The sequence below is a fragment of the Erigeron canadensis genome, chromosome 7, assembly GCF_010389155.1.
Source record: "Erigeron canadensis isolate Cc75 chromosome 7, C_canadensis_v1, whole genome shotgun sequence".
NCBI classification, from domain to species: domain Eukaryota; kingdom Viridiplantae; phylum Streptophyta; class Magnoliopsida; order Asterales; family Asteraceae; genus Erigeron; species Erigeron canadensis.
The window spans coordinates 35,410,810-35,436,551 of NC_057767.1; the positions used below are offsets into that span (position 1 = coordinate 35,410,810).

Here is a 25,742-nt window from a genome sequence, read left to right on the forward strand (position 1 = left end):
CCACCGTCACTGCCACTGCCACCACTATTACTATTATAGCTGCATTACACGATATACGTTTAGAGAAATACTATGAACTCGAGCTTTAATAAGCTTCTAAAAGCTAGTTTTCTTTTTAGCAATTAACCTTGTTTTGTCATATAATTTTTCGCAAAGGACGTGATGACTGATGAGTTAAAAGAAATAAAATGATGAAGTTACATTTTATTTATTTAAATTTAAATTATATAATAAGCTCAAAATGTAAATTTTATGATAGATATTAGATACATATAAATTTTTTTTCCCTTTGGCACATTAAAAAGTCGAGAATGCAGATCACAAGGGTGTGTTGACGTTCATTGAGTTCGTACATTTACGTAAATCTTCGATAAATAAGCAAATTAATCAATTAGGCTTTTCTTTTAGATTCAATTTTTGCTGCATTTTCAGCTACTGAAATGCAATAATATGCTGATAAGATGTTGATCATCATAAACGTACTTATAATATGAACGATTTGATTTCGAATCAACAATGCGTGTATCAGTCAGCGGATTTCTGCTATCTTTGGTTCTATTTACAGGTATATATGTATAAACAGTTACATACAATTTCTTTCTTTATACCTCAGATTATATATTATCTATATAATCATGATGAAGCAACTTCTATAAATTTGAACATTATTTGACACTTTATCTAACTTATGGCTCGGGTAACAAACTTTATCTCCACTGCTATTGTATGTATCTTACTCCTATAGATATCGGCTTACTTGATTGTACCATGCCCATTATATGCGTAGCTGCTTGCATGCCTATAGGTTTCACATGCTTGTATATATATTTTTTTTATTAACGACAAATTTGGGCTCAGACATGCCTCTTTATTTACCCAACTCCTTCTAGAGGAAACCCATATTTAGGAAAACCCCTATCTCCATTCTTGGGAGCATTTTGCTCACACCAAGATTTGAACTCAAGACCTCAAGTACCAATCTATTAATTACATATGTTTTCCACATATACATTCACACTTTCGGACATACACACCCACTCCTACATGCATCCACACACACACACACATTGGTTCACTCCCACTTACTCTAGTTGTAGTTTTTTTTTTTGGAAATAGTGATATGTACACCACCTACTTTTAGCTGTACACCACCAAACATGCTTTATGATATTGTACAGTACAACACTCTAAAGCACATTTGGTGGTGTACGGCTAAAAATAGGTGGTGTACAGATCATCGTTGTTTTGAAAACAGTATCTCTACCCACAGGTAGAAGTAAGACCGTACACATCCTGGCCTCCTTATCCAGCTGATGGCAGAATTGGATATCGTTGATATTGACATTGACATCACCCACTTTGACATAAGCAATCCCAAACACCCATAATATAGCTACTTAGTCGTGTGATAATACATTGCAATGATCTTAGTATTTAAGGTATTTTTGTTGATCATATGAAATTGTAAATTAACTTTCAGTTAGCTACTTAGCTAAGGGTTTAAGTGTTAAACTGGAAGGAGTTTATCTATGTCTTTGTTTTTGAAAAGTAGGAATTTATCCATGTGATTGTTATAGCTCCTTTTTATATATTTATATGCATATGCTCATCTTTTCTGCCTCTACAGCCACTTTACTGAATTGCAGCTTGATTTCTCTGGGGAACTTGGTAGCTTCTCTACTTATTCTGTTTGTTCATCTGGAAAGAGGTATAGTATCAAGGATGTTAAAGTTATGCTACATTCTGCCATCAATGTCAAAATTCAATTCTTGAGTCCACTGACTTGCTTCTATTAGAGTTGCTTTTTGTATAGCTCTTAGTCAAACCAAACTAAGTTATATTTTAATCTAATACGAATACTTTCTTGTTTATCAAATTAATACTTCCTTTCATGCTTTCGTCCTTTGTGTTAAGACTAAAGAGTTTTACTTTATGTTTGGGTTCAGGGAAAAGTCGAACTTTCTAAACTGTATGAAGTCGGGTTCTGATTTCCATCTGCATTGTTCAAGCATTTTAATAAACTTATCAATATATCTGACAAAACACTTCCTTACACATTTGTTTAGCAGACTATATGACATGAATCTTACTTTAAGCATTTCATCTTTGAAGGATTTCATTCAGAAGGGAGAACACTACTATGGGCTATTGCTGTTTTCTCACTAGTTGTTATCCTTTCACAAGTGACGTTTCTTTTTGTATGGGCCATTTGGTGTGGAAACTGCAGTGCAGAAGTACCTCTGTGGGCAAAGCTAATAGGATTCATGATGTGAGAGCTTAAAAGTTCCAATTTCTTACTATGATATGCATCAACTACTTATTCTAAAATTTCTATTATAAGCATCAGCTGCTTGTGCTGCAATGAACCTGTTTTGTGTGATAATAAAATATGGTTTTTGCAGAGTCAAAACATGGAGAGCACCGACAGTAATTTATGTTTTGATCATGCAAGTACTGGTGGCATTCATTGCATTTACTGAACTCCATGGAATCAGATTAAGTTTGTTTACGTGGGCATCTTCATTTCTGGAGAGTCTTGTAGAAGCCATAGAGCGAATAGGTATTGATTACAAGTCACTAGATAGAATGACTTTTTTTTATTTTTCCATGTCGTTCATATGGCTTATCACCTTTACTTGCATGAAATATTGTAGTGATGATCTTTCCATTCTTAACTTGTTACTAAATCCTATCCTCAAACTAGCACATACCCTTTGACTTGTTTGCTTCATAGACACTTCAAAACATTGAAAATAACTTATATGATATGAATAATGGACAGTGGTTGTGTATACTTTTTGGGACAGGAGTAGCACCTGATTTGCAATTTTTTATTAAATATATCCGGTGTTTGTATATACCAACTTAAGAAAAGAATTGGATATGTCCAAATCAAGAATGATATTTTTTTGGGCCCTTGGTACTCAATGACACAATCTGACTGGTTTTTCTGTTTTGGTTTGATCATATGGAAGGTTCACATGTGAAAGTTGCTTTCTTCTTGTTATTGCCTGCGGTTCAGCTGGTTGCAGGCATCAGCAACACTTCTTGGGTGTCTTTACCATTTTTTGTTTCTAGCTGTGTCGGTCTTGTGGATTGGTCATTGACAAGCAACTTTCATGGTCTCTTCAGGTGAATTTATCGCAGTTGATGATTATCTTAGTACAGTATTGTTGATTCACTAAATGAATTTTTTCTTGAAATTGTTAACATTGTCATGTAGGTGGTGGAGAGCTCTTTGGCTGTACGCAGGCTTCAATATATTCTTTCTATATGTCTATCAACTCCCTACAAGATTGCCGAAGTTCTTTAGCGTTATAGGTGATTTTATTGGCCTATACAGAATTTCTTCAGCATCTGGTTGGACGCAAATTTGTTCTGGTGTTTCACTGATCATATTTTTCTTCGGGGTACACCTTTTTCCAGGAACCTGCATAGCATTTTCTTTATTTTTCAATATGTTTACCTTTCTCTCTTGGGGTACCCCTTTTTGCAGTACACAAGTCTTTTCCTTTTGGCGTATGTCTACTTTGTTGCATATGTAGATTAATGGAAGTTATGGTGTTTATTCCATGTTATTATGATAAACTATGAAACAGTTACTTATTTATGTGCCAATCATGCAGTTATCTTTTGTCAAACTTGACTTGGAGGAAATGAATCTCATCATGTCCGTGAGAGAAGGCAACTTGACTGAACATCTTCTGCCATCAACAAACTCCTTTTTCATTCGTGAAACAAGGTAACTGATTAACCTTGATCCAAAACTCGTCTATTTGAGTGCTATACTGGGTGTACTTTGTCCTTGATAGTGCATCGCTGGACTAGAATTAGAGTCGATTGCCAGGATTAGAATTAAAACATGTGAACATGCCAATTTAGTTGCTCACAGTATGAACCTATCATGGATTTTGAGAGAGATAATTTAATGCAATGTGACTTGTAGATCTGGTGAAAGGGACACCAATCTGTTGTTAAGAGGTGCAGTTTTTCGGACATTCAGCATCAACTTCTTTACCTATGGTGCCCCGGTACATATCCTTAATTGCACATACTCATTATCCTTAGATACAAAACAGATATATGCTTTCCAAGAAAAAGTATACAAAACGAATAAGTGTTTAGAATATATTTATATCTAATATTTAACTTTTTAATAATTTAAGAAGTAGAACCAAATCCTTAACGACACATACTAATTATCCTTTGATTGTTGCTTTCTCTTCACGTAGATACCATCTTTTGGTTTCGTGTTAACACGAGCATGTTAATCATCTTTCCGGCTTATTTGTTAAATTTTCAGTGATGAAATTGACAGGTGTCTTTGTTTGCTCTTTCATTTTGGAGCTTCTATTTTGCGAGCGTGTGCGCATTTGGATTACTTGGATATGTAGGCTACATAATATTTGCTTTCCCATCCTTGTTCCGTTTGCACCGGCTAAATGGATTGCTCCTTGTCTTCATTCTCTTATGGGCTGTCAGTACATATATTTTCAATATAGCCTTTACATATCTGAATGGGACGCTGGGAAAGGTACTTTAGTTTTTAACTTGAGCTACTGTCTCGTTTCCCAGATTTTATCCTTTTCTAAGCAATCTTATTACATTCAGTAATTTCTCTTTTTTCTAATTTGCGCAGGACACGGAAGTTTGGGAAATGGTGGGGTTCTGGCATTATCCTTTTCCTGGTTTCTTTATCCTTGCACAGTTTTTTCTTGGTGTTTTGGTTGCCCTCGGCAATCTTGTGAACAACTCTGTTTTCCTCTACATCTCTGACGAGGCCCACCATACGTCCACTGAGGACCTTACTCCGGAAGGTGAGCAATCTGCTTACATTGGTTCTAACTTTTAACTGGCAATCTTCTTTTCAGGGTCAACCGAAAGAACAGATAAATATCTTTATCGCGTTTACATGACCAGTATATTATTTTGGGAGGGGGAGAAGAGGGAGGCAAAGGGAGATGCAACATTTTTTGCATAGCTAATAGCTTCTATCATGCTATTGTATACTTGAATACATTCAAAAGGCTTTTCTTATCTGTTTGCGGCTCTTTGTGATCTGGTTAGATTGGGGAGGGGAATGGCTAAGAGATATATAACATTTTCTAGAGGTGGCAAAATGGGTGGGTCAGGTGGGTTGGGTAAGATGTTTATTCTCTTAATGGGTCATTTTCGCATCGACAGCTTTGCCCGAAAACGTTATGTCCAGAAATATTACTTAAGTGTGAAATTTGATTACAAAAGGTTTACTATTTTTAATAGTAATTAATTAATTGGATAAAATGATTTAGGAGGTTTGTGCATTAGAAATACACTTTGGTGACTTTTGACCCGTTTCCCGTTATCTATATTTATATCACGCTCTTAAAATTTAAGATAACCCGGAACGGCCCATTCATAAGTAAATGGGCCGGCATTTTCACCTATAACTTTTCAATATCTGATAAATACTATCCTGCAGCTGTATACTTGAATCCATAATGAAGACATTTCTGGTCTATTTGAGGTCCTTTATTCCGTGACAACTTATACGGGCAAGCCGCATGTTTGACATGTCCATGCCCTTAGTAGTTTAGTTGTCACCCCACTTTTTTCTTTTCTCTTGTCATCGTTAGTTTCTCATTTATAAATTGTATTTCTTACTCTAAGCACACATTGCCGTGTGAATCATTCTAATTGCAGCTACAGATGAAACAAAAGTACTAATTGTAGCCACAGTCGCTTGGGTACTACGCAAATTAAATCGAGCTATCATGCTGTTGCAGATATTTCTTATTGCAATGAAGCCTGGTTTCATTCACGCTGTATATAGTACGTCCTTTATAACTATATAGTTTCCTTAATATCCTATATAACTATGGAACATGCTCTTATAGCTAATCATATATTCATATGGATCTGTGGTTCAGTGATATTCTTTTTTCTCTATTTGTTGAGCCACCGAATCAACATCCAAGTACAACGCGCCTTACTTCTTCTGTGTGAGATTCATTTCGCAATCTTATACACTCTTCAGATAAATCTGGTCTCCGGAGCCTTGAAGAAAAGTGAGACGATAAGTTCGCAAATTTTGTCACAGTTAGGTAGTGTCTATATCTAATTGGCTCATTATATAGTAACCCAGTATGTTCACTTTCACTTTCAAAGAAAGATTAAAATGAAACAGATCGAATGAGTATATTTGCTTTTGTAGTGTGATTTTGATGCATAGAAGTATAGAACAACGAACAATCTACATCATTTTTCTTTAACCATATTTATCTATGATTGAAATAATGATTCTGCTACTTATATTTGGCAGACTAATTATCTATAATACTTTTTTTGGACAAAGTTGTGTCTTGGGTCGACCCAACCAGACTCGACTTTACCAACTCTGACTCATTTTGACCAGTTACCCAACCCGTCCAATTTGCCATCTATATATGTAACTAATACGTCAGGTTGTTAGAATTTATAACCGATAAGGGTTAGATTGTCACTTGTCACACTTCTTCTATTATTTCTTTTAGTTTCTGTTAACAAAATCTTTTTCCAAATTCATATAGGTCTCCTTGAATGTGATAGCTCCTGGGATTTTGTGGAAATAGCTATGCTTGCATGTTTTTGTGCCATTCAGAAGCATGGTCACAAACTTCTATTTTCATTTTCAGCAATTGTGCAACACACGCCTCGCCCTCCAGTTGGGTTTAGCATTTTGAAAGCTGGTTTGAACAAATCAGTTCTGTTGTCTGTCTATGCCAATGGAAATACCACAGACAGCAATGATAACCCCTCCCAAGGTATTTATATATCTAATTTATTCTATTACATATTCATTTATTACTAAACATCCTGATATATTCATCGGCATTGTATCCTCTTTCAGAGAGAAAAGTGGCGTCTTATCTCAGTGCAATAGGACAGAAGTTTCTAACACTGTATCGTTCATTTGGAACTTACATCGCTTTCATAACTATAATTATCACCGTCTACATGAGCAGACCCAATTACATGTCCTTCGGGTACCTTTTTCTTCTTCTATTCTGGATCACCGGTAGACAACTCGTTGAAAAAACAAGAAAGCGTCTATGGTTCCCACTGAAAGTGTATTCAATAGTGATGTTTATTCTCATCTACATTTTAAGCATATTTCCGGGTTTTGAGGAATGGGTATCCACAAAGGTTGATCTTTATACATACTTAGGGTTCAACTCAGAAGCATCAGTATTTCAAAATGTTTCTGAATCATTAGCAATAACGATTGCAATGCAACTTTACAGTTATGAAAGGAGACAAAACAGGTATTGTAACTTAGAAGATAGAAATCGGTCGCAGTTTGGTGTGATCGGGTTTATTAGAAGACTTCTAATATGGCACAGTCAAAAGATCTTGTTTTTTACTATGTTTTACGCTTCAATATCTCCAATAAGTTTATTTGGTCTAGTTTATCTTCTTGGTACTGTTTTCTGCTCTATCTTACCAAAAGCTTCAAGGGTACCATCCAAATCATTTTTGGTTTACACGGGACTTCTTGCTACATTGGAATATTTATTCCAGTTATGTGGGGGTACATTTGAGATGTTTCCGGGACAAAAACACTATAATATGTCAATTTTTCTAGGTTTTAAGGTATATCAGTCAGGAGTGTGGGGCTTAGAAGAAGGGTTGAGGGCTAAAGTTTTGGTGATTGCTGCATGCACCCTTCAGTATAATGTATTTCATTGGCTAGAAATGATGCCTAGTTGGCTTTCGGGTGTTGGTCAATGGGAAGAACCTTGCCCATTGTTTTTCTCTCAAGAAGATGTGTTACCAATTGCAGTAACTCCAAATGGGGATACTATTGCTTCACCGGTTAAGAAATTTGGATTAAAGAGCAGCAACTCATGGCCCGGAAATGACCAGGATCTAGAAAGCGAAACAGGTACGAAATAAAAACATTACAATCAATCAAGTCCACACATTTCTTAGGCATATCACACACTTAAAATATATAAAGTTATAAACTTATACAGAGAAAAGTGACGCAATGAGTTTCCACTATATCTTCACATTTAGAAAATAAGGAGATATTGGTTATAACGACAACCTAAAAGTATGAACAAATTGCTTCTAAATCCATGAAGTTATAAAGCAAAAGCTTCTTATATTATCTGACATACATTTACACATTTATAGGTTTTATTTATATGTGTAAGCATTAACATGGACATGTCATATTTGTATTGTAGTGGAACTAGCCAACAGTAGCAACAGAAGGTACATGCTTGGATATTTTTGGGGACAGGTTAATGAGAACCATAAATGGAAGAAAAGGCAAGTTCTTTCCTTAAGGAAGGAGAGATTTGAAATGCAAAAGACTTCCTTGAAGATTTATTTGAAGTTTTGGATGGAGAATATGTTTATCCTCTTTGGTCTCGAGATTAATATGATTGCATTGCTTCTTGCAAGCTTTGCTCTTCTTAATTTTGTATCACTGTTGTATATAGCATCACTTGCTATTTGTGTTCTGCTAAACCGAAAACTAGTACAAAGATCATGGTCGTTATTTGTTGTTTTGTTTGCTAGTGTTCTTTTACTCGAATATTTTGCCATTTGGAAGACTGAAAAGCCTTTTAGTGGACTTGGACCAAGCGAGTCTTCCTTGCATTGCCATGATTGCTGGCGGATTTCGGAATATCATTTCAACTTTTGTCGAAGCTGCTGGCTAGGTACTGTCTTCTTTATTAAGAGTGTTCAAATTTGGGTCAGGATCTAGAGGAAAGAGCTGGACGGCTATAATCATTGTGGTTATATCCTCTAGTTTTTTTTTTCCTTATAATTTGTAAAGAAATCGTTTTATAAATATAGTTTTCTAACACCCCAAGGTTATATTCTGTTTTGCTGTCTAGATTTGAACCAGTTTCGGTTCCAATATTCTAAATTTTATGATCCTGGTTTGATCCCAGTTCGGGCCATTTTGGTCTGGTTTTATCTTGTTGATAACTTCATTCTTGCTGCCTGCTTTGATGGTTTAGGGGTTTAATGTCTGCCCAGTCTTGTCTGCTTTGTATCATTTTACTATCCCACATTGGTCACTTGGTTGTAGGCCCGGTTATTGGGTACCACCAGATGGTGGGTTACTATTCTTTTTTAACTTTGATGGATTTGGAATCCTTAATTTATTTAACATTTTTCCTTGGTGCAGGACTTACTGTTGATGATCCTCGAGTGCTGATCAGCTATTTCCTAGTCTTCATGCTTGCATGTCTTAAACTGCGAGCCGATCAGTTTTGCAGTTTCTCAGGATCATATACATACCGCCAAATGATCTCTCAACGCAAGAATGCCTTTGTTTGGCGAGACCTTTCTCTCGAAACTAAAACCATTTGGACTCTTCTTGACTACTTAAGGCTATACTGCTACTGCCATCTACTAGATCTTGTGCTTGCATTAATTTTAATCACTGGAACTCTGGAATACGATATATTACACCTTGGATATCTCGCTTTTGCTTTGAGTCTTTTCCGACTAAGACTTACGATACTAAAGAAGAAAAACAAGATCTTTAAATGGTTGCGGATTTACAACTTTGTAGTCATTGTTCTGTCCCTAGCTTATCAATCACCCTTCATTGGTGCTTTTAATGAAGGGAAATGTGAAACCATAGACTATGTTTTTGAAGTTATTGGATTTAGAAAATATGATTATGGATTTCGGATTACCTCAAGATCTGCATTGGTTGAGATTATCATCTTCATTCTTGTATCATTGCAGTCATACATGTTTTCTTCCCCCGAGCTCAATTATGTTTTCCAATATTTGGAAGCTGAGCAAATTGGTGCCATTGTTCATGAACAAGAGAAAAAGGCTGCATGGAAAACAGAACAGTTACAACATATTCGTGAAGATGAGGAGAAAAAGCGTCAACGCAATATGCAAGTTGAGAAGATGAAATCTGAAATGCTTAACTTGCAAATCCAGCTTCACACGTGTTCCGTTCATGCCCATGTTCACACACATGGTTCTGATTGTTCACCCCGTAATGAAGGCTTACGGAGAAGGAGAGCCGTCTCCCTGAATACTGATTCTGCTCTTCACAAAGATGAAGATTGTTTTAAGAAACAAGAGTCAGATATTAATATGGACTTTCCATTACATTTACCACCATTTGAGTCGCCAGAAATCTCGCATCTTATTGGACTTGCTGATTTTGAAGAGGGTACAGATATAGAAAAGAGAGAGAAAAGTATGATGAAAGAAAATACACTGATTTCTGCTGTGCAGCTGATAGGTGATGGGGTATCTCAAGTACAATCAATCAGCAATATGGCAGTTTCCAACATAGCAAGTTACTTAAATATCCCTCAAGAAGACCTTGAATCTGATTCAGATGGGCCTTGTTCATTAACCGTGGCGACTGGTAAATATAGCGAGACTGAATGCCAACACGAGAGTCACATGCACATGGGTTCGCGTCGTTCATCTTCTTTGCATTCTGAAAAAAGTAGAACGTCTGAATCAGCAAGTTGTGGGATAATCTTTCAACATATATGGAATCAGATGCAATCGAATAATGATGTCGTGTGCTATTGTTGTTTTCTTCTTGCATTTATTTGGAACTTTAGCCTGCTGTCCATGGTGTATCTTGCAGCTCTCTTCTTGTATGCTCTTTGTGTGAACACCGGGCCTAGTTATATTTTCTGGGTCTTAATGTTGATTTACACCGAGTTCTATATTTTGATTCAGTACGTATATCAAATCATCATTCAACATTGTGGTATCACTATCGAATCGGTCTCTCTTCCAGAATGGGGGTTTCCTACAAACAGAATAACTTCTTCATTTGTCGTCAGTTTGCTGCCGCTTTTTCTAGTCTATCTCTTTACTCTCATTCAGAGCTCTATAACTATAAAAGACAGTGAATGGATTTTTTCAACTGATTTCAGCTCTCTTACTGGAAATACTGCAATTCCTAAAGAGGTTCTTTCGGATTCAAGTTGGAGAGAATATACACAAAAGATGTTTCAGCTTGCATCAAGTATTTCTAAACTGACAATTGGAAATTGTATTAGATACTGGAAATCATTAACACAAGAGGCAGAATCTCCCCCATATTTTATCCAAGTATCGTTAGATGTTCAGTCATGGCCAGACTATGGGATTCAACCAGCACGAGTTGAATCTGGAGTAAACCAACTTCTAAGAGCTGTTCATAATTCAAGATGCAAAGAAATAGATCCTGATGGTTGCCTGTGTGCGAGTAGTGTCCAAGTTCGTAGCATTGAAAAAAGTAAAGACAGTCCAAATGTGGCATTGGCTGTTTTTGAAGTTACATATGCATCTCCAAAGGAAGAATGTGTATTAGCGGAAAGGTACAAGTCTTTGACTCCTGCGGCTGATGTGGCTAAAGAGATAAGAGAAGCCCAAGAGGCTGGTTATACTAAAGAACTAGATTTTCCATATTCTATTATGTCAGTAATAGGGGGAGGCAAAAGAGAGATTGATCTATATGCATATATATTTGGTGCGGATTTGGCAGTTTTCTTCTTAGTAGCCATCTTCTACCAATCTGTTATCAAGAACAAAAATGAATTTCTAGATGTTTATCAGCTAGAAGATCAATTTCCCAAGGAGTTTGTGTTTATCTTGATGGCAAGTTTCCTTTTTACTCCCAGCTCAATTACTAACTAATGGTTAGAAGTTACAACCAGTTTATATATGAATGGAACGATCTAGATTGTATTTTGTTGATAACAGGTCAAAACAGTAAATCATAAGAATGAGCTAATATGGAACTCTGCAAAGAGACTATAAATCGCCTAAATGTCCGTTTATGCTTACAGCGTCTTATTTAATGCAATTTTGTGATCATATTTTGTAAATAAGTTGTTTGCAAGTTTCAAATCCCATCCAACCCTAGTCGTCCCTATCATTTTAATCTGCACTTATAATTACCCATCTGACATCACTTTGACCTGTTACCCAACCCACCCATATTACCGTTTCTACCAACTATCATCATTTTTTTGTAAGGTGGAAGCTAAAGCTCATTTTTTTTAACTTCCGTTGCCTTTTATGCAGGCTATCTTCTTTTTGATTGTGCTTGATCGCGTTATATACCTGTGTTCCTTCGCCACTGGAAAAGTTATATTTTACATCTTTAACCTCGTAATGTTCACATACTCTGCAACCGAGTATGCCTGGAGCATGGAGCCTTCACAGCACAATGCAGCTGGTTTAGCCCTTCGTGCAATTTATGTTACTAAAGCGGTTTCTCTGGCTCTTCAAGCTATGCAAATACGGTCAGGGGTTCCTCATAAGAGCACTCTCTATAGGCAATTTCTGACTAGTAGTATTTCTAGAGTTAATTATCTGGGTTACCGTCTCTACCGTGCACTGCCGTTCCTCTATGAACTCAGATGTGTTCTCGATTGGTCCTGCACCACCACATCTTTGACAATGTATGACTGGCTCAAGGTTAGTATCCCCCATCTCTACACGTTCCTATATATCAAGAGAAACTAAATCATGTTCAGTTGATTTCTTTTGTGTTGCCATATGCATATTATATGGTCTTATAGAAAATTGGCCATTTAGAGGCAACGCAATTGGTTCATATTTTGTCTATAGTGATTGTGTGATAACATAGAAGTGATCTATAGATATGAGAAACCTTTTTGTTTATCTATGATTGGTTAATAATAGAGGTGCAGGTTGCCATTTTCAAATTTTCAACCGTTTTAAATATATACTGGTCGAGTTAGGGTATGTTCTGATACGTGACAAAATAGGTTAACAAGAGATAAAGATTTTAGAACAGAGAGCAATGGATATGACTTGGATAAAGTTGCCACCACCAAGCCTAACAATCTGATTGAATCTAGGATAAAGTACTTAAAACACCACCAAGATTAACTAGATTGGCGAAAGAAGGTGTTAATAGTGATAAAGCAGCAGCACCATACTAAAAACAATCAACTATCGACTCCTTTTAGAGTAAAACACTCAAGAAAAAGCTTCACAAGCTGTTGTATATTCAAAAACTGATTAGGAGTTACAACTTGGAAGCCCATATATATAGGCTGGAAATTGGAAGAGTCCCAAAGCAAACATTTAAAACTTGTTTGGGAAGATAAAACTTGAAAATTAAAGATAAATATTAATAGATAATTAATACTCATAACTAGGTTCATTGACTGTAGACTTTGAGGGGTTGTGGACTGACTTAGAGTCTGTTAGGTTGCCATGTGACCAGATTTTTCCCCCCAGCAACCTTAAACCCAAATGTGGCCTCTATCTCAAAATCTGACCTGTTGCAAGTCTGGGTCAGTAAGTGGGCCTGTTTTAGACCAACAGAATACTCAGATGCACCCACATCATGTTCAATCCTGAATGAGTCCAAAGAGTGAAGTAAAAGATGAGCTACAAGGAAACAGGTCACATAGTAATAAATCTAGTATTATAACTGCAATAGGATCGTTATATATGTAATCTTCCTCGTCTTGACTGGTGATAGTTCATCATGTTCCAACTCCCGATATATATATATATATATGACACTCAAATTCGTTAGAACATAGTTATAGGTTTGGAAATAAAGTGTTTTGAGTGAACTCGACCCACCTGCTTTGACCTATTCCAGTAGTTCACTCCTTTTAAACTAAATCAGTTTTTAGACATCATGAAAGCTGCCCGACCAGCCCTTTTGCCACCTCTAGCTAAGAGTAAAGAAATATGACAGTGAAGCATGCTAAATGATAGAACCTTGATAGAGTTTAGAGAAAAAAGATGAATTTCTTTTTCCTCCGGCCAACGACAAGCTACTTGAAGTAACAGAGCTTTATGAAAAATAAAATCTGGGACGAAACAAAAAGCTACTTGGTTCTTTAAAGAACATTTAACCATCGCATAAGATTTTATTTTCTTTTCCCTTCATTTTCACCACTGCATTATAAATGATCTTTCACCAGCTGCATGCTCTATTGGAAGTTGTCTTGTGGAGTGCTGTTGTGTATATAAACTGATATCTGTTATTTTCCGGTTATAGTTGGAAGACATAAATGCAAGTTTGTACCTTGTCAAATCTGATGCAGTTCTAAACAGGGCCGATCATAGACAAGGACAGAAGCAGAGGAAAGTTATTAAGTTTTGCAATGGCTTATGCTTATTCTTTATATTAATATGCGTCATCTGGGCTCCTATGCTTGTAAGATATTTCTCCTTTGCTCTCTCCTTGACTCATTTCATTTCATTTAAATAATCGGGCTCAAGCTTGGCAGATAATGTGCAGCCTTATTCAGATCAAGCTTAGTAGATTAACTGGTTGAAGTTTTTTCTTGTACCTTAAATTGTTTAAGAAAAAAAAAGGAAAATTGCATTAAAAAGTAAGACAAATTTGTTCAAATTTCTGTTTGGTGTAACCATAGTTGTTGTCACACATGACAAATGACCAACTTTCAAAAGTTCTAATATAATATTTTGAACTTCCTAAATAACTGGTTATAATGTTATCTGGCCCGGTTAGTCAGTTACCTGATAAAAACAATGACGTGCCAACTGATGTGTTGGTAACTTTGGTCAAGTTGACTTATTTTTTGAGGTGGTGCCTAAAACGGTTTAACTTAGCAAATCTGTTTTAGAGTTTGAGCCTTTTTGTGAGTGCAAATATTGTGTATTTGCCAAAACAGAAATGGAATTACCTTATTCTCATATATGTGAGCTACATAAGTTCTTGTTATCTCTATAGATTCTTTCATAGCACCACTCTTGTCGGTGTCTACATGGCCATTGAGTCTTTCAATTATAGGTTCCCAAACTCATCTTTTGATTGACTCTATTCAGATAGTATATGAGACCTCAGTTGACCTACTTTTGAAAGAAGTTGAGATTTCTTAACCTAAATCCACGTCATTAGTAATTTTCTAACTTGTGTATCTGTTTTTTTCTCGTTGCAGATGTATAGTAGTGGTAATCCGACAAACATAGCAAACCCTATCAATGATGCTAGTGTACAGTTTCACATAAAGACTAGTGGTGGGCGACTATTGTTATATGAGACAACTCTATGTGCAATTACACCGTGGAATGTGTTAAATTCTTCTGCAAATCTCGATCCTAATAATTATCTTGATTCTTATAATGTGGATGATATCCAAATGATATGCTGCCATGCTGATGCTATAAGTTGGTGGATTGTCCCTGATGTCGTTCAAAGAAGATTTATTCCGTCTCTTGACATGGCTGTAGATATGAAATTCTCGTGGGTACTCACTCGAGATAGGCCTAAGAACAAAGAGGTTGTAAAATATGAACAAACTATTCAACGGTCGGATCTTCCGAGACCTTCAGAACTTGAGAAAGTTCTTAACGGCTCAAGTAACAGCTTTAGGATTAATAACACTTACCCAAGGTATTTTCGGGTTACTGGTTCTGGTGATGTCAGGCACTTTGACCTGAAGGTAAATGCTTCATCTCTCTCTCTCTCTCTCTCTCTCTCACACACACACACACACACACACACCCACCCACACACAACACACACATACACACACAATATATGGCCATTGGTGGTTTTCCATCACATGCATTTTACTTGACGTGGCAGTTTCGACCCATTTAACCCTTACATTTTTCCTTTAACGGGTTGAAAAAGTTAAATTGTAAAAGTATTATGTAAATTAACAAAAAGGTAGGTTAAAAGGATTGAAAACATTAGATCATTATTGTATACCATTATTTTTGTAATGATTTTTTACACAAATCCTTTATAAAGTTCAAACACTGTATTTATGGTCGAGTTTCAAGCCATACCAAAAGTTACCCATTCTGACCCTAACCCGCTTTGACCAATTATCCAACCTGCCTGAACCAACCGTTCTGCCACCTCTACGCTTTAGGTGCCACAATGAATGATCTTTGAATAAATTACCAGTATCACCTAAAACCTTTTCGAACAGTGTCATGTGTTTGGAATTGAATATCTTTCCCCAACGGAACATATATGCATAGTGGTCTAGGCCGTCTTATGTTTTTCTAAGAATACCGAATTTTTTTATGTTACAGGGGGATGGAGTGGATGCAGAGCTTCTTCTAAATCGTGGGAGTTCAGAATGGTGGTCGTTTTACGATATTAGTTGGTTAGATTCAAATGTGTGTGGAGATTTGATGGGCCCCATGGCCATCGTCGTGTCAGAGGAAACACCACGTAAGTCTGTCTATAATGGACACAAAAGAACATTTACGAGAATATAAAACAGTTACTGATGATTTTGTATTGCTTTGGGTCACAGAGGGTCTTCTTGGTGAAACACTTAGCAAATCCAGTATTTGGGGTCTGTATATAACCTTTGTGTTAGCAGTTGGTCGCTTCATCAGGCTTCAGTGCTCTGACTTGCGAATGAGAATCCCTTTTGAAAACCTTCCTTCTTGTGACAGGTACTATCTGTTATCAGCTTAGTAATAAACTTACACATACAATTATAACAGCAGTGGTAAAATGGGAGGGTCAGAATGGGCCAGGCAAATTTGTTACAGAAATGACCATCAGACCCCACTAAGATTTTAAATCCATGTTCTAAAAGAAACTAGATTTTTATCCCGCGGAAGACGCGGGTAAGTCTACTAAAATCGTTTTTAGTAAATTGGGTAAGAATTAAGTAAGATCGTTACAGGTAAAAATATAGTTGAAATATAGGCAATTATATTGTTTAAAAGAAATTAATATAAAATTAACATTGAGAAAAAAAAAAGTAATTAGCTTAAAAAGTTAAAAGTTTAGTATCGTAGATAGAAACCGATCAATGAGTCCTAACACTTACATAATTAGCTTTGACTAATCTCATGGATGTCCAAGACTAATCTCAATTTCATTCTTCTGTGATTACAAAAACAAAATTTGATGAGTTTCCATTAAAAGTAGATCTTGAGCAACTTTCACCCGTCTCACGAGCTATACCATTTAACTCGTTGAGATAATATACAACCTAAATCAACCATGCATTTATAAATGGGTCGATCTTGGTTCTTGAACCTCTACCATCTAATGATCTAGCAGGATTATTGTTGTATTTCTGTTGAACCTCTGGTTTGATGTGTAGGTTAATCGCCATTTGTGAGGATATATATGCTGCTAGAGCAGAAGGCGAACTCGTAGTAGAGGAGGTTCTGTACTGGACACTGGTAAAAATATACCGGTCACCACACATGCTGCTAGAGTACACCAATCCTGACTAGCTGTCGAAAATTTGAATGTAAGGATTACAACAATCTGTATCTAGTTGCGTTTTAATCCTTCTTCTTTATCGTTTTAAATGACTTGTTTATCCATTATTGAAAGGCTTTGCAACTTGAAGAATGGCGATGATACCTAATGTCCAGAGCGTAACAAAGGACAAAATGGACTAGCATTTGTGGACAAATATGACCCCTTCACAACTCCCCAGGTCTGACGACTGTGATGAAACAGAGTAATGCTTACTTTGAAGTCATGTAAAGCTGTAAATTGGTATTTTGATCACTGTATGCAGTGTCAGTGATCAAGTAGACAAGCAGGGATACAAAAAAAATCAATCTGTTGACCGGATCAAATGTATGGAGTTCAAGTTCAAATATGAGTTTTTGAGATATATAAAGAAGTGATCTTGACTCTAATTTTCTGTCTAGATTTTCGAATCCATTGCATTTACTCATTGTACATCAATAGGTTGAGCTTCTATAGAGCTTATTTTATCAAATATACTTTTGAATGATATTTCCTGACTATTTGAACTCGATTAAATGCTTTATCAAAGCATAAATATATATAGTTATTTGAATCCACGAACTAAGCTTATATCTTTTGCCAACATGGCTTGAGCTTGCATTAAGAACACTAGTCAGATAACTATGATGTCAGCACAACATTGTAGGGTCAAGCCTAACTCCGCTCAACTCATTGCAACCTTGTGATCAAGTGATACTTTTTCAGTATAAGAGGCCGATTAACAAAGTTATATCACCTGTGCAGAAAGGACGGGAATTCATGCATACAAAAGAAAGGCATCATGATATAACAGTAAACAGGTTTCCAATCTATTATAGTTCAACATTATTAGTTTATTACAACATTAACATACAACCCAAAGACAGAAATCGCCAACACTACAACTACTTTGTAGCATATAGTAAATATGCTAGACGCTAGATACATTGACATCATCAAGATTAAATTCAATGTTACGTCCAAGAAAACGGCATTTAGGTGAGGAATTCTAAGGGTAAGGATCTGATAACATGGTTGGATGAGGTACATAAGGATTTCCCTCACACGCATACCCTAAAAGTGAACATACACTTACTTCAACTTTGGCTTCTTCTTGGTGCTACTAGCCAGATTTTTATAATGTTTTGGAACAGTGTCACTCATTATCTTTGGAGCTGTAAAACAGAAATCAGATAGCGATAAATCACTGTATGCCGGTTGTCTTTTAAGATATTCCACCATTTGTGGACTCGTTCTTATATGTTTCCCATCAGGAGTCAAATACTTCACATCCGTTTTAGTATAATCACCTCTAAGAGTAGCTATTCGCTTGAAACCTTTTGGGGTTTTTGGGATGTCTGGTTTGTCAATGGCCCACACTTGAGATGAATCGTAGTTGATATCAGCAGGATTCTCACAGGTGATCCCAGGGAGTTTGTCACAAACGAAAGGGTCTCCAGTTAGGTTACGTCTGATCTCTTCGAAGTGTTCTTCAGTTGCTAATGTCCTCCACTTGTAACACTTGTCACACTGCACAGCATAGGCAATAACCGTACTGGATGGTGTCCCTGGTTCCTACATAAGAAATTGATCAGGTTTCAACAAGATCAGAAGAGTCACACGTGTAACCATAAGTACTTCAATTTGAGAAAGCTAGCAGCTCCTATGACTAGAGGTAGCATAACGGGTGGGTTAGGTAAAGTTCGGGTCTAACAAGTCAGGTCCCAACTTGACCCACAAACTTTCGAATGGTGTCCCTGGTTCCTACATGAGAAATTGATCATCAATCAGATCAGAAATGTCACACATGTAACCATCAAGTACATCAATTCGAGAAAGTTAGCAGCTCCTACGACTAGAGGTAGCATAATGGGTGGGTTAGGTAAATTTCAGGTTTAACAGATCAGGTCCCAACTTGACCCACAAACTTTCTTGTCCATTTTTTTTTAATCTATAACTTCAGAGGTATTAAGCATTTGAAATTTTGAATATACTTTGGATAACCTTCGACCCATACAACCCTTTATTGTTTAGCCGAATTCTTAGGTTATGCATTTAAATTAAACTTTTAGATATAACGGGTCGAAATTGTGACCTCTAACAATGACTTAAAGAAGGTATCCACATTTGCCTAATGAACTGTTAGGAACAGGTTGCACAGCTGAAGCAAAACAGAAAAATAAACAAAGAACGAACACGAGAATTAACGTGGTATCTCACATGTGTGTGAACTAATCCACGGCTGCAACAAGGGTTTTTTATTAGCTCAGTACAACAATTACAATGCATAGACCTGAATATATATATATATATATAGATAACAGATTAGGGTTTCTTGGAGTAAAGCACGAATGGGTTTACTAAACAAAACAAAAACAGGCCCTAAGGCCAACTAGCCCAAAAGGACTTCAAAATCCAACATGAACGTATATGTGGCTCGAGATTTTGATAAAAGCCTTCAAAACTTAAATGGCTGAGAAAGTATTGTTGGAACCACGTTAGTGTGACCGTCACTGATCATCTATCATTCCTGATATGATAATTGACGATAACTGAAATCCCTATGTGTAGTAAATATATAATGGGCTTATTTACTCTTAAAGACGTAGTATAGGGTTTCCCATTAGGTGATCGTAACTAAGAGGACTAATAGTACACACATTAAACACCAAAGGGATTGAATGTGTAATTACTCTCATTATAAATAGAAGGTAATTAACCCTAAGTTAAGGTTAATCCCTACACACATTATACCCTAATTTTCGTGTGTCTCTCCTCTCTAAATTCTTGCATCAAGTTTTAGCCAAATTACTCATCCTATTATTACTCAATCACCTTGTTATGGGAACCCGAAATCAATAGCAATCATGCTTTATGCTCTTACAGGTTCCACAGGACGATCTGGGATTTTTATCACTTGAATCGAATCATGTTTATTCCAAGAAGTATCTTTTTTTTCTCAACAAAACAGTATTAAACAAGCATGTCAAACACAACAATACTATATTTACAGTATTAAACAGTATTAAACACAAAACAGTATTAAACAGTCATGTAATAAGGACTAAAGATAGTACAGAAAACAAATTCAGCATTTTAAGCTACACTCTAGATTGTACAACTCCAAGAATACTATATTTACTATTAATCATCAAGCTGTAGCATTTTTATAACAAGATCTCTGAATTGCAGACCTTGCAGTTTAGCCCTTTCAGATGAAATAACTTTAAAACATTAACATTCATAAAAATGAAATGTGACAGTTTAGCCCTTTCAGATGAATACAGGCCAATACTTCAAAATCCGATACATATACAAGTTTTTTTCTTCAATACATTCAATAACAAAACATGTTTATAGATAAACATGGCATTTTGATTTAATTAATATTTCATTTTTTATTATTATTTTTGTTTTGTTCTATTATAATTATTATAATAATATAATATTATATACCTTGTAAGATGTTATCGGAGTGATATTCATCGCCGGTGTATTCCAATTGGTCACCGCACACCTGCAACAAATGTATATATTTATATAATTTTGTTTCGCAATGGAGTGTGATTTTATTTATTTATAATTATTATTACTATTATAGATATTATTAATATTATTATTATTATTGGCCTTGCGATCCGCTCGTTCACGAAGGGTGGAACTGTGGAATATAGTATAGTGGTTCCCCTTTTTCTTCCTCCTTTTCTGCTTCTGCAAAGATTTTGTCGTTGTTATCAGAGTTAATTAACAAAAATCGTACTTGTGGTTTGTTAAAAATTACATGTTTTTACCTTTATTTTTCATAAACTACATTTTTGACTATTGACTTTTGCCTCCATCCATACTTTTAAATTTTCAACAATTTAGTTAAAAAGTCAAAACTTTTTATCACAAAGTCATTGTTTTTGACCAAAACTGTTCATGAAACTCACAAATCATAATATGATTTACTAATTAATACAATGTGTTTTAAAAGTTATACCTTATGATAAATATATTACTAATATTTGATGGTAAGAATGTCACTTTAAAAAAAAAAAAAAAATGATAATAGTCGTATCTTTCACACTCAATCACTTTTCACAGTTGTGAAACGTACGAAGGAAATGCACGAAAGACGAGAATGGATATATAAGAAAAAAAGAAGATTGTTAAAAATAGGTAGTGAGAGAGTGAATCACCATCTAATAGACCTTTTTCGATGACTGATATGTACCTCGGTGTTACCTAAGCGTCACACCACCACGTGACCTCTTTATCGTTTCCGTGAAACTATACAAAAAATTTGAGATCCAAAGAGCATATCTCAACCGTTGGATTAACCACAATCAATTGTCCAAATTCGACCCAAAATTTATTGAAAAATAAGTATTCTAGATCACCATCGTTTTCTAATGATCTGAAATCTTAATTGGAAGTTTACTTGCCAAAATACACTGGCTACCAAATGGCGTTATCAATAATCATCATAAAATAACTCAAAAACTTTCAAATTCGTCTTCAATGTACATTATCGTCAATTAAATGGAAACCCTATATTACCTTTCTAAAACCAAGACTTTTTTAACGAACTATATTCATAACCTTGTCAGGGTAATTCACAATTTCTCCCACACATACACTTATACATGTCGTCGCCATCACCGTCCTCACTACCATAACCGCCACTTGCCAACACTTGCCAACGCCACTACTCACCAGACATGAATTCGTTGTCACGTCATCTTGGGTGCAATAAAAACACCATTGTAACATCACATGGAGACCATACTAGTGAAGTATACTGAAATAGGCTATAACGAATGGAGGCAAATATCTCCGCGTTTCAACTTTACCTTTCCATGTATTAATACCCTAACAAAATGTCTAAAATCCTTTTTCGAACAGTCTATTGGACCTATGTTTTTGTGCCGTCCAACAAATACGTAAATTATCACCGTCCCATAAAAATTTCCATGCCATATTGCACGTAAACGAGTAGTATTTAATTACTACCAAGAAATGGAAATATAACCGCTTTCCCAAGTAAGTTCGAATTTACTTAATTAATTTAATTAAACTTTTATGATAAAAATCGTCGACAAAAAATTATTTTCACAACCTTTTGATCACTTGCTCTTGTAACTTTATATATTTCCCTATCTATATATACACCAAAAAAATACTCGTAACTGCCCACTTTACAAAATCCATGACTTCGATCAATGTAAACAAAGGAGAAGACGAATCCAGCGTCGCGATTTCACATGATCAAGTAGAAATCGATTATGAGAGGTACTGCATTTACGGATTCCCGCCAAACCTATCGAGTTTGAAAGTAAATGGAACGCCGAGATTTGACTTGGTGACGGTTAGAGAAAATGGACGAATAAAGATGTTTATGGTACCAAATACGAGTCCACAGATAGTTAGAAGTCTTATTAGAGACAATGAACGACGATTACGAATCTGGTTACTCAAGGATGATCATCAATAACTACGCGCTGCGGAATTAGGAAGTACGTGCTCCCATTTGATCGGAAATTAAGTGATGGTAGTTTTCTAGTATTTAAAGTTGTCTCTTTTTTTTTTGATAAGATGTAAAAGTATGAATTACAGATAGCTAGACATATATACTCATATACAGTACATATTGTTACCTTACTTGCTACTATTAAATAGTGAAATGGACTTATCAAGATTTTCTGATGGCTCCAGGCTCCGTATAGATAATTTTATTGATACGCGATCATTTTTTTTATTATATTATTTATTTGTCTCTATATATGTCTTAGGTGGCGTTTGTTTTCGACTTGACTTAATCCATACAAACATTACTTATCTATTCAGTCACTTAATGGTTAAAAAAACAAACATGTCCTTAGTAATTCAAGTAAGCAATATGTTACGATATACAGATTACAGAATTCGATTTTGCAGATTTTTGGGGCACATTAATTACATCTATCTTGAGAACAAACAAAAGGTTTGGATTGCGAAAATTTCTGTCAAATTCTCTAAAGTTAAAATCATGAGAAAAGCAAAATAGTGATATTTTTCACCTTTATTTAATTTGTTGGTAGCTCGTTAATTATGTTTTAAGTTTTTTTTTTTATTTTTTCACTAATCAACTTTAAAAATTTTAATTTTAAAGATCCGAAGAGTTTATAATATGACATTACATTTTCGCACTATGTGATGCACACAAAATAATTGATGAACAAAAAATATTTTCGACAAAAAGAAAGAAAAAAATTCCCAAAAAACTGGTTTTTAATTATGATATACAAATATGATTCAATAATGCACAAAACTCGTTATTGATGTATTCATCAAATATCCTTAATAGGTCAAACAGTCATTCATACTCTAGGAAATGTTTTTATTTATGTTACCTTCAAACCATAAAAAATATCATATTGTACGTATATATCTAAAGGCCTGCTAAATTTGGTGTAAAAACCAAAAAACTTATCAAACACATTATAATTCGAAACTTAATACAATGTGTTTATAGGTGTCCACCACCACCACTATTGTCCAAAATTATGATACGGTACCTGCGAAGCCCTTAATCGAACGACTGCACCATTCAGGGGGGCTTCACCCTTCTTGGTAGCCTACCTCGAGGCAATTATAAAGAGGTTGAAAGTCGGACGCATATGAAAGTGATGTGGATTTGATGGGTGGTAATCTAAGAGATGACATCAACGGAGGAGGAGGAGCAGAGAGTGGTAGACACATTTTGCTAAGTTTCAAATTACACTATTAACCCGTTTTTCTGATTTTTCACATAAATTTTAATTTTTAAATCAACATTTCACCATGTCTAAGTTTCAATAAATTATGTATATAATGATACTAAAATATGTTTTAGGTATATGATTTTTTTTAGTTTGGGGTTTATATATGAATAATGAATTATATTAATAATATAACTAAAAGAGAAGGTTAAGGGTACACTTGGCACCTCTAATTCCCCTCTTTGAATGTATACAAGTAATTAAGCCTTATTGATGATAAGATAAAAGACTAGGATGGTATACAAGTCTAATCTTTCCTTCTTATTAAATATCTATTTTTTAATATTTAATTTAATTTAATAAAATATCGACCGTATTATAAAATCTTTTTATCCTTAAAAGTTGTTCAAAATATATTTATCTATATATACAACCTTGAAAAAACCCTCACATATTCTCAACAAAAAAAAAAAAAAACTTACGGCAAAAAAACAACATATGATCGACTACCAAAAGAGTTTTTTTATTTATATACTTTGTTCATATTTAACCATTGTTATTATTATTTAATATTTAATTCTTATGTTATTTTTATTATTATCAATTTTAATTTAGTTTGTTTTCCATTATAGGTTCGTTATAGTTTTTTCTTCAATAACAAAAAATAATACCACATTAGTTCATCTTGAAGATCTTAAGCCAACACATGTTAACCAAAAAATAAGACCACATTAGTTCATCTTGAAGATCTTAAGGCAACACATGTTAACCATCATCTACGACTCCGTGTTGTTCATGCATGGATTGTTTCGGAGTGGAACAATCCGAAGAAAATCAAAACGTTCAAGATGGTTTTTGTTAATAAATTAGTATGTATTTTTCAAATTAAATACTTGTACTTTGTTGCAAATTTTTTATTTAACAAAACTTGGAAAAAAAAGGGTAAACTGCAATCAATATTTATATGGGGTTAATTTTTATATGTTTTTTTCTTTAACTTTCGTATTGATTAAGTTGTTATATTGGTTATATTGATGATTGCTCAAAACATATTAGCTTTGATTAGTATATTTTAAGACTACCCTTCCATTGGACAGACCTGGAAACTAATACTCGTATATAAAATATTATCGCCTCCTGATAAATGTATTATAAATAAATTTAAAAAAGCACAAATAGTTACATTAAAATAAAAAAAAGGTTATCGATTCGTTTCAATAGAAACTTTTTATGATCGGTTGCTCTTCTAACTCGAAAAAATACATACAACCACTATGTATATATACACACACTGACACAGATGGATAAATCATTTGATTAATTTCACAACCGTCATAATACATCATGAAATCCACCACCGGCGATCCAGATCTGTCACCGGCGGAAACAATCCGCAACAACAAAACCGACGTAAAAGAAGCGAAGAAACCGAAACTCGAGTTGCAGGTTCCACGTGATCATGAGATCATCAAAGAAACCGATGATGATGAGAATTATTATCGCAGCACTGAAGAAGAAGTGGTTTATAGTTTCCCGCCAAATATATCAAGTTTGAATATAAATGGACGGCCGAGATTTGATATGGTGGTGGTTAGAGAAAATGGACGGTTGAAGATGTTTATGGAACCGAATAGGAGTCCGCAGCTTGTTAGGAGTCCTGTTAGAGAATATGGACGGTTACAGATGTGGTTACTTAATGATGATCAACGCCCAGACGGAGAACGATAGATATAGATGTATGTATGTATAGATTTTTTTAGGCGTTCTGATGTTCTTACAGTGTACATCGCTAGGAGGGTGTTTGGGATTGAGTTTCTGAT

General features: G+C 35.1%; 2 protein-coding genes across 2 annotated transcripts; one reads left to right on the plus strand and one right to left on the minus strand.

Moving 5' to 3' along the window:
* The first annotated feature begins 516 nt into the window (after positions 1–516).
* LOC122609415 (piezo-type mechanosensitive ion channel homolog) lies at positions 517–17,726 on the plus strand. The gene is made up of 23 exons (XM_043782459.1): positions 517–565; positions 1,628–1,708; positions 2,113–2,269; positions 2,403–2,560; positions 2,976–3,132; positions 3,224–3,410; positions 3,627–3,742; positions 3,947–4,031; positions 4,319–4,534; positions 4,640–4,817; positions 5,683–5,811; positions 5,910–6,083; positions 6,549–6,782; positions 6,869–7,903; positions 8,220–8,690; positions 9,167–11,613; positions 12,043–12,438; positions 14,009–14,167; positions 14,916–15,419; positions 16,024–16,165; positions 16,251–16,395; positions 17,058–17,210; positions 17,297–17,726. The coding sequence occupies exons 1-22, from the start codon at positions 517–519 to the stop codon at positions 17,191–17,193; spliced, it is 7,356 nt and encodes a 2,451-aa protein (XP_043638394.1). The 3' UTR covers positions 17,194–17,210; positions 17,297–17,726.
* A 282-nt stretch (positions 17,727–18,008) lies between these two features.
* Positions 18,009–20,901, minus strand: LOC122607870 (methyl-CpG-binding domain-containing protein 4-like). Its single transcript, XM_043780940.1, has 2 exons — positions 20,657–20,901; positions 18,009–18,775 (listed from the first exon to the last, which is right to left on the minus strand). Exons 1-2 carry the CDS (start codon positions 20,684–20,686, stop codon positions 18,293–18,295), a joined length of 513 nt encoding a protein of 170 aa, XP_043636875.1. The 5' UTR covers positions 20,687–20,901; the 3' UTR covers positions 18,009–18,292.
* Between the last annotated feature and the right edge of the window lie 4,841 nt (positions 20,902–25,742).

Excerpts from the sequence above, each read along its gene's own strand:
- LOC122609415 (XM_043782459.1), top strand. The coding sequence starts at position 517 with ATGCGTGTATCAGTCAGCGGATTTCTGCTATCTTTGGTTCTATTTACA. Across the intron at positions 566-1,627 it reads ATCTTTGGTTCTATTTACAG|CCACTTTACTGAATTGCAGC; the intron begins GTATATATGTAT and ends CTGCCTCTACAG. Across the intron at positions 1,709-2,112 it reads GTTTGTTCATCTGGAAAGAG|GATTTCATTCAGAAGGGAGA; the intron begins GTATAGTATCAA and ends TCATCTTTGAAG.
- LOC122607870 (XM_043780940.1), bottom strand. The coding sequence starts at position 20,686 with ATGAATATCACTCCGATAACATCTTACAAG. Across the intron at positions 18,776-20,656 it reads CTCCGATAACATCTTACAAG|GAACCAGGGACACCATCCAG; the intron begins GTATATAATATT and ends TTTCTTATGTAG.